At 41.5% G+C, this 13,622-nt stretch overlaps 1 protein-coding gene across 2 annotated transcripts in view; it reads right to left on the bottom strand.

Moving 5' to 3' along the window:
• UBE2E1 (ubiquitin conjugating enzyme E2 E1) overlaps positions 1–13,622 on the bottom strand; it is a gene marked incomplete at both ends in the record, with an annotated part of 521,622 nt that overhangs the window by 42,437 nt on the left and 465,563 nt on the right. Inside the window, one exon of one of the 2 annotated variants that reach the window (XM_084246430.1) lies at positions 11,519–11,569. The exons of the other annotated variant lie outside the window; for it this stretch is intronic. Within the exon in view, the coding sequence (XP_084102556.1) occupies positions 11,519–11,569 (51 nt within the window). The remainder of the gene's footprint in view (positions 1–11,518; positions 11,570–13,622) is intronic. 2 annotated transcript variants of the gene reach the window in all.

Raw genomic sequence — 13,622 nt, forward strand, 5'->3', positions numbered from 1 at the left:
CATTCTAATACATTAATGAGTGTGGACAGAGTACAAAACATTAATGCAATCCAAAGTATGTTAAAGAAAAAAGTTCCAAAATGGCAGTAGCAGTTTACTGATTTTCCAATTTAACCTAACCACCGCCTAATACTTCCGAAATAAGTCCTACAAAAGGGATACATCAGGATATGATATATGAACCGGCACTATTTACTTATGGTCCCTATAGTCCAGTCAGACATAAGGATCACTTGGATTCAAAGGAGTTTAATCTAGTAAAGAATTTTACTTTTTCTGATGGGAGGAGAGGAAACCCTACCCATAAAAAAGAATACTAATTTGAAAACAAAATAGATCCTCTCCCAAGAATATACACGATCTTAAGAAATTCTGTGCTAAAGTATAAAAATCAGGAAATACTAAATCACTTCCCTAAACAAACAGCAGAAAAGCTTGTTTTGTTTTGTTTTTTAAAGATTTATTTATTTACACATACAAGAACTGGGGTACAGGCCAGAGGCATGGAGGGTGAGAGGATTCACCAAAGACAGAGTGGAGAAGAGAACAGGCAGTTTGACTGAAATACACTGCTGAGGGGAGCGGCGGGCAAGTCAGGAGAGGTCTGCTGCGCCATGTGGCAGCTCCCTGGCGGGGGACAGAACTCCTGGCGCAGTGGCTGCAGGACAGCCTCATAGGTTGTGTCTTAACTGCCCATGCCACCAGGGAGGTCCAGCATAAAAACTTTTAACTGGAAAGAGGATCACAAACACCTTTTTCTTCTTGAAAACCATTTCCTCTTAGAACTGCCTTGCAAGGGATATCAACAAATTTGAAGTAGTAAAATCAAAACGTTACTTGTGTCTTCATCTTTTCCACCTGACAGTATTTTCAGTTGATCACTCACTCTGCCTCAAAATACTTTACACTCATTTTCTGACATCACAATCTCTTTGATTTTCCTTCTGAATCTCAGCCATTCTGCTGCCTTCTCCTGTAGACTAGGTGCTAGGTGGCCCAGTCGCCATTGTGGGCCCTCTTCTCAAACCCCTTACTCTTCAGGTGAACTACAGAGGTAATCCCCAGTTGTCTAACTTCTGTTTACCACCTATATTTGAACGCCTCTTGGTATCTTTCTCAAACCTAACATCCAAACGGATTCGTGTTCTAAGGTGCCTTCATCCCAACACAACACTGCAAACATATCATAGCCCAATCTTCTCCCCATGGGTAAATCATCACCATCATCTACCTAATTTAAATCATTCCTGGTCTTTTCTCTCATCTCCCACTAGAATCATCAGCAGGTTTAGATGTTTGAACCCATCTCCACACCTCCACGTTAATCTTAGCTACCACAGCCAGTGACCTGGAAAGGAAAGCACTCCTTTCTGGTCTCCCTTCTTCCCCAGCTATTTTCCACACAGCAGGAGGGTGGGAAAAGACAATTAAATCTTACTGAAGTAAAGTCACTTCTTGCCTTCAAAACCTTGAAATGACTCTCCACCTTTCTTAAAATGAAGGCTAAAGACTCTACCATAATTCCCATGATCCTGTATTACATGTCTCTCCCCACATCTCAGGGCCTGTGTGATTCCCTCCATCTGTGGTGTTCTGCCTGTACTTCTCTTTTTTTAAGATTTATTTATTTACACAAGCACTGGGTATAGTCAGAAGCGTGGGAGGGTGAGAGAATTCACCAGAGCGGGGAACGGAACAGGCAGACTGAAGAAGCACACTGCTGAGGAGAGCAGTGGGCAGCAGGAGAGGTCTGCGCGCCATGTGGGACCCTCGCCCGGCGGCTGGGGATTGAACCGGCGCTGCAGAGGCTGCGGGCAGCTTCGCAACCCAGCGCTCAACCGCTGTGCCACCAGGGAGGCCCCTGCCTGTACTTTTCACAAAGCTATCCCTTTCATCTCATCTTTCCAGTCTTTGCCTAAATGTCATCGGAAGCCTTCTCTAAGTAACCTCCCACCCCCATTTTTCTCCATCACTACACTTAATTTCTCTCCTACTAGCCAACACAACTTGTAGTTACTAATCCTTCTACTTGGTTGCTGTCTGTATTGCCTAACATTCAAGTTTCACAAGCCAGAGGTCAGAGTTGTTTCAGTCACCGACACAGACAGCAATGTCTAGCACACAACAGACGCTTTAATGAATTTTTTTTTTTTTTAAGATTTCTCTTTTTATCCATACAAGCACTGGGTACACTCAGAAGCATGGCAGAGTGAGAGAATTCACCAGAGCCAGAGCGGGGAACAGAACAGGCAGACCGACGAAATACACTGCTAAGGGGAGCAGTGGGCACGGCAGGAAAGGTCTGTGCGCCATGAGGGACCCTCGCCGGCAGCCGGGGATTGAAACTGGCACTGCAGAGGCTGCAGGCAACCTCACAGCCCAGTGCTCAACCACTGTGCCACCTGGGGAGGCCCTCCAATAAAAATTTTTTTCAGATGAATGTGATCTGAATTCATGCTGCTGTAATTTTTTTACACTGCTTCCTGATTATAATCCTGACATTTTGCTTTGCATCCTTTCTAAAACTTTTCTCAAAGCTCATTCCAAGCTGCCTAATATTTGAAAAGCATATCTGAATATGCTTCAGAATTTCTATAGCACTTAGTAGAGTCCATCCCACATCAATTTTCCATCAATTTAAATAGATACAAACATCCAATGTCTTGGCATTATACATAGCAATCATCATTTCAATGCTGGTACACTCTACTGGGACCTGTCCATTGATTATTACTATTTAAAATGTAGTATCAATACAGGTCATTATACACTAATCAGATTTGATACCTGAGGCAAGTGCAGTGTTGAATGCCATACATGAGTTGGATAGTGCTATTCCTTTTACTTTGCCCTGGTATTTCACTTTGTCACTTTCAGGTTCTGTAGAAGGCAGAAAGAATTCCATTTTTGGCGACTTTGTTAATTAAAGTACCGTTGAACAGTATGCAAAATCCAGTGACAACTTTTAATTATGTTCAGCCTATGAAAATCCTTGGCTTTGCAGGATGTTCCTGACTTGGGTGAGACATCACTATGGGCTTCCATAGGTTTATCAGCTATGTAGTGTGACATGGACTCTACAAAAGCAATTCATAATCACTTGCATATTTGTTTAAAGGAAAGAGGCACTAGCATACAATTCTCCAGCAAAGTTTCTCAGAGGATTAGAAGCATATTCTGACACCATTTACTAGGTCTTTTGTTTCACTTCAGAGCATGGCTGCATAAGAGAGGCTGAGTAAGAATGGGCTTATTATAAAATCCCTGTTCACTCCACTGATGATGGGGAATGTGTCAGATCTCAGGCAGTGCCAGATCTCTAACATAACCTGTATCTAGAATAGTTTTAGGATTTGGGGGAACAGCCTTAGGAAGCCCAATTTATTCTGCACCGCTAAACCTACTTACTTGTTGGTAAACAGTAATTAAGTCAAGACTTGTGCATCAAAGGTATTTATATTTTCTTTGCACATTTTCTCCATCTAGCCTGTACCACTGATCCCGTCTTTTTCATCACATTGCAGTCCAGAGCTCCTCTGTGACTATAGGAAGGTGAAAATTGCCAAACTACTTGAGTGCCAACTCAAAAAGACTGCCAGCAATGGACAGCTGTGAAATGTGACAGCAATTTCCCGAGCTCTTTCCATTATTTTCTGAAGAGGGTAACCCAAATTAGGTCTTTGTGTTTTAACAAATATGTATTGTTTATCTACTCCTTCCTGGACACTGTAGTGATGCAAAGACATAATCCCTTCTCTCAAGGAACTTAAAAAGTTCACTGGGAAAGAACAAACCAAATAATACGGGGGACAAGGTGCTGCTTCTTTTCAGTTCTATACAAGGAGATGGAGTGTTATTCAAACACCCAAAATCCTTCTAATCCTCTAGAAAATCGTCACTATCTGAAAATTCCAAGAACCAGTCTTTCCAAATGCTCTCCACTTAGGACCTCAGTTCCATACTCTATCACCTTCTCCACAATTGTGTTTTAAAAACATTGCATCTCCTGCTCACATTTTCACTCATCCTTTCTACTTGCAGCTTCCAGAATCTTAGCCTACCAAGCAGATTGTTAACTTTATACTTTAAATCTTTACACATTAAAGTCCAAAGAAAAAAAATCCCTTGACCCCCCCCTCCCCACCCGCCCGGGGTTTTAAGAAACCTGGCAGCTTTCCTCTCTGCTTCTCTTTTTCCAGGCACCCTTCCTTTCCAGACATCCCTAAGAGCATGTTTCTCAATCCCACTCTTCCCCGTGCCAATGCCAAGTTCTTTATCATCCAAACTTTCAAATCTCATGTAGTCTCTTCAAAACCAGTCCCTGTCTCAGCACCCCCGCCAGCCCAACTCAGATTCAAGGCCTGTAAATCTAAAGACATGCAAGCATCAGGATGCCTGCAGCTCACTGTCAAACAGTTCTGCAAAATACGTATATAAGGATAAAAGAGACAAAGCAAACAAGGTGAAATTTTAATAGCTGATGAATCAGAGTGAAGGATGGTGTTCCCTTTATAATTCTTTCAACTTTCCTGTATTTTTTGAAATTATTCCAATGGAAAAGTTTGGGGGGAAAAAACCATAGGGGATCAGAATCAAAAGACAAGTATGATGGTCCCTTGTCTTTTAGGGAGTTTACAATCTACTTAAGTTTGTCTGATTTAATTTTAAAGTGGGCAATGCAGATCTGTGAGTTCAATGATTAATAATAAACTTAAATATATAACTAAGGGTCTATTAAGCAGCAGCAACATTCTAAGTACTATATGGTACATGGTCTCCATGAGCAATCTCCAGGTCACCTAGTTCCAACCAGCTCTACTCAAGCCCTGTTTATCTTTCTCCAGATACTCAGTAACTGGATTACACTCCCAGACCAAAATGGTTTCACTGGTTCTCCAGCATCTATGAAATGAAATCCAAAGCCTAAGGAACACCACAAATTTTGTCTCTTTTAGTCACAGGTTTATTCACTACTGTCCAATAACACCTGTTTCCCTCTGCTCTTCCTTTGCTTACACTGTTCCCTTCATTACAGATGTCCCTTACTCTTCCCAACTCACTTCTCATTTGTTCTATGAACCCCCTTCCCAGATCACCGAGTGCTCCAGCTTCCACACCTCATACCCAGGCCACATAAGTAATCTCTCTTTCCTCTGAACCTTTATAACATGCTATGTGCCTTTATTACTTTCCAAAAACTATTCAGGTCTCCAAGTACTGTTCAAAATCCATGCATGGTTTCCTCACCATATGAAAACCTTGAAAGCAGTGACCTTTTATGTGGCACTCAAGATTCATGACTGGAATTTAACTTTAGTATCCTTTAAAAGAAACCCTAAACACTTAGTGTTACATCCTACATTATAAGCATTTTTCCTCAAAATACTGATAAACATTTTAATAGTAGTTCTTTCTAAATATATAACAAAAATTTACCATTTTAGGTTAAATTTCAGTACCATTAATTATATTCACAATATTGTAAAACCATCAACACAGTTTCCAAATTTTCATTACTCCAAACAGAATCTCTGAAATAATTGCTCACATTAACAACAAATATTCTGAAAAAGAAACTGATTCAATTTACAATAGGCACCAAAATCAAAATACTTAGGAATAAAGTTAACTAAGGAGGTAAAAGATCTCTATTCTGAAAACCACAAGATACTGATGAAGGAAATCAAGGAAGACGCAAATAAGTGGAAAGACAGCCAGTATTTATGGACTGAAAGAATACTGTTAAAATGTCAGTACTACCAAAAACCATCTATAGATTCAAGTGATCCCTATTAAGATTCCAATGGCATACTTTACAATAGTAGAAAAAAAAGACTCCTAAAATATATATGGAATGACAAAAGACCCCAAAGAGCAAAACAAACCATAAGCACAAACAAGAGGCATTTCCATTTCCTGATTACAAGTTATACCATAAAACTATAGTCACCAAAGCAGTATGATACTAGAACGAACAGAGACTCACAAATCAACAGAACTGAGAGCCCAGAAATAAAGCAAAGCATGTATATAGTCTACTAATATTTAACAAGGAAGCAATGACTATCAATGGAGAAAAGACAGTCTCTTTAATAATGGTGCTGATGGGCCTCCCCGGTGGCGCAGCGGTTGAGCGCTGGGTTGCGAAGCTGCCCGCAGCCTCTGCAGCGCCGGATTGATCCCCAGCCACTGGGCAAGGGTACCACATGGCGTGCAGACCTCTCCTGCCACCCGCTACACCCCTCAACAGTGTACTCCGTCAGTCTGCCTGTTCTGTTCCCCGCTCTGGCTCTTCTGAATTCTCTCACCCTCCCGCACTTCTGACTGTACCCAGTGCCTGTATAAATAAATAAATCTTTAAAAAAAATAAATAATGGTGCTGAGACAATTCCATATTCATGTGTAAAAGAATGAAATTGGACAGTATCTTACATGACTCACAGAAATTAACTCGAAATGGATTGAACACTGAAACGTAACACATGAAACTCCTAGAAGAAAAAATAGTTTGAATAAAGCATCCTGACATAGGTCTTGGCAAAAATTTTTTGGAGATGACACCTGAAGTGTGACATTTCCAAGGTTCATCCATGTTGTAGCAAGTATCAGAACTTCACTCCTTTAAATAGCTGAAAAACACTTTATTGCATTTATTTATTGCATTACGTTTATCCACTCATCTGCTGATTAACACTTGAATTGTTTCCACTTTTTGACTTATTAATATTACTGCTATGAACACTGGCAAGTATCTGTTTGAGTTCCTGTTTTCAATCCATTTGGGTATATACCTTAGAGTGAAAGGAATCCCTGGGTCCTACAGTAATTCTGTTAAGCTTTTTGAACAGCAGTGGTACAGTTTTACAATCCAGATACATGGTCTTTTGGTAAACACAAAAGCCTCAAGAGTTTCTACTCATCTAGTAAGTACTTTCTGGATAGACTTCCTTACTTTCTAACCAGCCAAGCCCCAGATGCTGATCTTATTTCCAGGAACTTGACCCTGGTTTGGGTGCTATTTTGACTGTGTTGACTCCAGTTTCCTAGTTCTCATTATTTTGCGACACTACTTATATTCACAAAAAGGCAGGCACACTGCAGTGGTAACTCTCCAAATGAAAATAGTAATGAAGTTAAACATCATTCAGAGGGTGATGTCAGTTATATTCTTATGCATTTAGTAACATCAGATGAATGAAAGATACATAAATGGAAGGGTATTTTTCATCAAGTGAGATGATTCAGGATTCTGCAAATGACTTCTTTTGAACCTATTTCTTTTAACTGAACAACCATTTAAAACATGCTAGGCTTGGGGCCTCCCTGGTGGCGTAAGGGATTAAGTCGCAGCACTATGAAACTATCCGCAGCCACTGCAGCATGAGTTTGATCGCCAGACAGGGAGCTGACCCACATGGCACAGCAGACCTCTCCTGTCTCACCCACTGCTCCCCTCAGCAGCGTATTTCGGTCAATCTGACTGTTCTGTTCCCCATTCTATCTCTGATTGGTCCTCTCACCAAACCCACACCCCCCACACACACCCCGACCCCTGGTACCTCTGGCCTATACCCCAGTTCTTATATGCATAAATAAATCTTTAAACAATGCTAGACTTGCAAGAGATGTATAAGCCTTTACTGTTCCACAGAAAGAATCTCTTCATTTTAAGGTTAGCAGACAGGAACTCCTAAATTGACTATTATCACCAATTCCAGGAAAATTTGTAAAGCTAGAAAAAGACAGCAATGCAAATTCACAGGGAATATCTGGAAGGATACACACAAAGAATTAAGCTTGCAGAATCTTTCTGAAAGGGGCAGGATCAGAAGAGGTCGTGAGGGGGGATGTTTCACTTTTTACTCCACCATCTTTGCAGTTCAACTTTTCAAAAACATGCATTCCTGTATTATTGTGTAATGACTTAAAATTGTATTTAAAGAAACAAACAATAAAAGGCAGTGATGGTTAAAAACAAAAAAGATGAGCTATTAAAAGGAGCTAAATGGAAAATTTAACTAAATACCACCATCTTACACATACTGAAAACTCTAGTCTCACTTGGACTTTACCACATGAAGTAGGCCAGTGAGGTATTGGACCCTTTTAATAAATAAGGAAAAGAAGGTTGAGAGAATTTAACTTCTTAAACAACTGCATTATATTAAAAACAAAAACAAAAACAAAAACACTATTCACTTTAACCTTTAGATCATTCAAAAAAAGAAATGACTTAACTGTAAAACTTCCAAGCCAACTTATTCAATTACTAAGAGTTCTCTCAGAAAAATTAAAAGCATTGATTTAGGTTTGCATATTTAGGAAACAAAAATAAGGGTGAAAATGTAATAAAGTCAAATAAAAGTATTTTTATTACTCTCTACCATACCTGAAATGTTTAACAACTTCTCAAAGGCTGCCCAAATAGCAGCCTTCCAAGAATCTGAATTTTTAGATTTTCAGTCACTACATGAGTGGTTTACTCATAATACAAACATATCCATTAAGTAAAACCTGAAGTTTGAAACTCTTGGGAAAAATACGTCATATACTGTCTACAGACATTTTATGTCAACAGATTATATAGCTATAACAAGTCAATTTAGTAAAACTTGAGCCCTAGGCTATAAATAACAGCTGCAAAACTCACTCTTAGTGGCCCAGGGTTCACCAGCTATCTATAAGGCATAATTTTACAATCTAAGATAGGGCTTCAGGAAACCATCACAGTAGTGAAGGTAGTATTTTTTGAGTCAAGATGCACAGGAAAAAGTCTAAGTAAATGCAAAGTATATTAAGTTGGGAGACTATTTCATCTGTGTGTGTGTACACACAAGTAGTTGAAAGATACCGAAGAATTTGGTTTATATGGTATATAAAGCAATTTTAAAATGTTCACCTAAAATATTTTTGATGTGGTCATTGAATATAATTTGTATTTTGTTCCCCCCCAAAAAAAAATAACATAATAAACATTGAGGGTTTAACTTTATGTGCTCATACACTATAACATATTTAGCAACTGCATTTCACACAAGTTTTGAAGCTCAGTAATTTCCAATCCAAATATTTTTGACAAGTGCTAAAATTAGCAAACACAAGCTGTGTACCTTCAAGAAGAAATTTCTCCCACTGATTTGCAATAATCAACTGTTTATTGAGAGGTTATTATGTGCCAACTACTATATTTTTATAAAGTAATGGGTTTAAATTTAAAACTATATACTGAATATATTAATTATAGGCGGTCCGATGATAGTTAATAACCAAGACATGTTAACTAAAAGCCAATTATATAACTTGCTCAAAATATAATATTAGGTGGTGAAATCAGTTTCATAAAAACCAAACTATCAAACTCTAACATTAAAAAAATTAAAAATAAACATTTATATTCACTATCTTTTAATACATTTTAATTGAAAGCAAATGTCAAAAAGTAGTCCAAACTGAATTATCCATTTCCATCTCCAACAATAAAGTACATTAAAACTAAATTCAAACCCATAAGATACCAACACAAAACCACATTCATTTCAATTGACTATCAGATTGCCATATAACATTAAGACAGTAACACTAGTTAAGTCAACCAAAAGTAGAAACTGAAACTCATATTAAGCAATCCCACAGGAAAATGTTTTCAGAAAATAAAGCAGTTTTTCTTTTTAAAAGTCAAGATAGTATACATTTTCTTACCAAATAAAGATGCCTGGCTTTTTTTCTTTTTTCTTTTTTTTGTCTGAAAGTGTCTTTAGGAAAGACACTTTTTCCTAAATATTTAAGTAGGTCGAAGTTTGTCTCCCCATCACTAAACACCCTAGAGTCATTTAGTTTGATGCTTCACCTGCTTCAAGATTTCACCTTGAAAGGATAATTAGGAAGGGTTTTTCAAGATAAATCATTCTACAAGTTCAGCAGCACAAATGTCTCACACATGAACTCAGCAAAATCGTGTGAAACCAAAGTGTACTTATCCAATTTTTAAATGATTAATCCCATAAAAACCTTGAAAGTGTTTGCATTTTTAAATTTTTGTGCTTACGTGAAAGAAGGCTGTCATGTTTTGATAAACATTGATAGTTTTGAAGCCATACTTTAAAAATGTAGTAATTTGATCAGCTAAAGCTGTCTGAACTCACAAGATACACATGGCTGAGATACGACACCTAAGAGCAGTAACTGCACAGCACAGATCTGCCGTAAGGAACGCACCCCCCCCCCTCCGTGGACTCAACACAACCAACCAAAAAAAGCAGCAGGCTTCCATCTGACAACTCCAATTAAAAAAAAAGATCACAGCCTTAAGCCTAAGTTTACCTATTTCTCCACTTTCTCAACAGGCTGAAAAGATTCTTCATAGCCATAAAAAGTCCTCAAGAATTATTAAGAGCGTTTCAAATTCAAAATGACTTTCCTTATAAAACAGAAGAAAATTTTGCCAAACACCCCACACCTGACCAACATTAACAACACATGTAACCAAAATGGAATGATTAACATTTCTATTTAACCCATCAACGATAGTTTAGAAAGCATGTATTTAGAAACTAAAGCTCAGAAAGCAAAGTATTTCATTGAACTTTTTAAACCTGAACATTTCCACATCTAAGTTCTGTGGATGACCAATGAATATTTTTCTTGTCAACTTCTACTCCTACCTGTAAGTTCAGAACACCTCTGAAATTTCGCATCCCCTTCCAATGCCAATCCTGACGCACGGGAATTAGGTTAAATGTTATACTTAATTTTTTAACTACAAGAGTAACAGAATAGAAGAGCTTTCCCCCCCTCAAATAAACGGCTGAAGATTAACAAGTCCTTTCACTGCACTGCTGATTAAAGTCATCAAGTCTTTCACCATGATTCAACAATAGCAAAATGGCTATTTGAAATAACAACTCACCAAGAAAACCTTCAAAAGTTCCTATTAAATTGTTTTGCATTTTAATCACATGCATGTCGTCCGAGTAAAGCAATTGTGAAGAAAAATACCCAATGGAAGAGTTTAAATTTGTCAAATAATTAAAGCAAAACCTTTTTATCAAAGCCACAATTCATTTCTTGACTTGGTCTGCCAAAAGTCCAACACACAATTTATATACAAATTTGAGGATCCCGAGTTTGACTTCAGGCTGCGCTCAATTCGCTTAGTAACCAGAGCAAAGCAATTTTCCAACCAAAATGTCCTGAACATCTACAAGATTTTACATCAACCTTAATGACATATCAAACTTCACAATGACGCAACCATACATCCGCCAATTCTTTTTAGTTTTGTTTTAGATATTAAAAAAGTGTCCACTTCAAATACATTACTTCTCTGCAACAGACTGAGCTTGTCAGATCATCAATACGCTCCACTCAGGTTAACAGCCCTCACCTGGCTTTGGATGTGAAGCACCAAAACAAACATTCAGCAAATATAAAGCAGACTGAAACAATAATAAAAAGAAAAAAACCCAACACCAAGGTTGGAAGAACCTGAAATGCGTACAACACCGGAGAAGCAGCTCACCTGCAGTTAGGTGGAGGGTCTAAAGTGATGTCCGCCAGCTCCTTCTGAATCCTGGAGGCGGGAGAGAGACAAACGCGCGCGTCAGGCGTCGGAAGGCTCCACCTGGCCGACACCCCAACGCCCGCCGCGACACCTGGGTGCTGCGCAGGGGGGGAAGCTGCACCCACGGCTCGGGGCGAGGCCGTCGTTTAAGAAAACACCTTTCGTCCCGCGGCTGAGGCGGGCCCGGGTCTCGCTCGCGCCCGCCGGCCCGCACCCCACAGGCAGGTCCCGCTCCCGGCCGCCCGCGCTGAGGGAGGCCTCCTCGGCTTCTCCCCGGCGGACCAGCTTCTGAATCTCACCGGGATGTGTCGGGGCACACTCACCGTCCCCGCCTCCTCCCCCCGGGACGGAGCGAGCCCAGCCCTCGGGTGGGTGGAAGGACGCCGCCGGGGTCACCCCGGCCGCTCGGCCGCTCTCCCGCCCGCGCCCGGCAGGGCGCCCCCCCAGGCCGCCCCGCGTCCCCGGTGACGAAGCCAACATGGCCGCTCCCCGCGAGGGCCCTCCGCCCGCAGTGACCCGCCCGCGGTCCTGGGCGCCGTGGGGCCGCCGCCGCCCGCGCTCCCCGCCCCCCCCCGCGCGCGCCCGACGGTTCGGGCCGCGCACGCCGGCGGCGCGGGCGAAGTTGCGGGCTGGGGGTGGGGAGGGCCCGCGCCGGGTCGCTCGGCGACTCCCCCGCTCGCCTCCGCCGCGCCCCGGAACCTCCAGCCCCGACGCCGCGCGCGGGGTCCGGGCCGCGAACCGCGCCGCCCCAGCCCGGCGGGCCCCGGGCAGCCGGCCCGCGGCGCGCACAGGTGCAGCCCACCCCGCTCGCGCGCGGGCCCTCGGCCCGGCCTCCCCGCCCGGGGCCAGCCCGGCCCGTCACCCCACACTGGACACCAGCCCCGGGCCCTCCACTTTTCCCTCTCCGCACCCACCCTGGACTTCACAAAGAACCCCATCCCCCACTCGCAGGCCGACGCCACCAGGCAGTTCACACCAAGGCCTGGCCTTTGTCTCTGCTTACCTAGGCGCTCGCAGCATCAATTACAACGACAAAGTTTGAGGCTTTTACGCCTCTTCCACCTTCCAAGCGATGCCTGCTATTCTTAACACCTTTCCTGCTCCTATCATTGAAAACCCTAATGGGTTATTGTACAACGTAAAAATCTCGTGAAGGCAGCGCAATTGTAAAAGACACACACACACATACACACGCGCACACACACACACACACGCGGCAATCAGAATCACAATGGATTCTTTTCTCTTTGCAAAGGTTTTCTAAGGGTAGAAATTGAGGTGGCTGGATGTGATGGGGAATAGGATTTGAAAGGCATTGTTTTCCCACGTGTAAGTAAAGAGAAATGAAGGGTGGTGACTGGGGAAGTTCTTTAAACCTTCCTATTGGACCTACAAATCTGGTCAACTTTAGAGCTGGGGTTTGCGCACAGTCCATACTGACATCTAGTTATCTATGTCTTGCTAAATTCTATTGCTACCAACAAGCATTTCAGTTCTGAGACATTCACATCCCGGCTGTTTGACTAAAAAGTTCGGAACACCGGCTTCCTGACTTGGAACCCTGGTTTCCTGATTCTTTACCTACACCTATTAAAGCCTATGGACATAAAACAAAAATACTCCCTCCCTGAGACTTCTTGTATAAAAATAGTTATTGACTTCACTTCTCCTTGCAACCCCACCTCTACTATAAAATACTGAAGAGAGTTGTTTCTTTAATACCTAAAAAGAGTAATACCAGACAGCTTTATCCACTTCACCTCTACAACAAACATTTGCACCATTTCCAGGATAATGGCATGAAGATCTGCGACAGTAACACATTCGTATGCTCCACAGAGTAAATCTTGTACAGAACACTCTCAACGGGGACTTTCTTCTAGTCTAGAAACCACTTTCCAATATGCAGTTAAGTAACCTCTTACGGCCAATTCAGGCTTCTTTTTCACTCTATATGCTGCAATAGGCTCCCTCTTGCAAATTCTATGGGAAACACGTGCCTCCCAAACCAAACTATTTCACACAGCAGCTTTTGCAGAGTTCCACTAATGCAAATGTCCAC

This window comes from Talpa europaea (genome assembly GCF_964194135.1).
Source record: "Talpa europaea genome assembly, chromosome: 11".
NCBI lineage: Eukaryota > Metazoa > Chordata > Mammalia > Eulipotyphla > Talpidae > Talpa > Talpa europaea.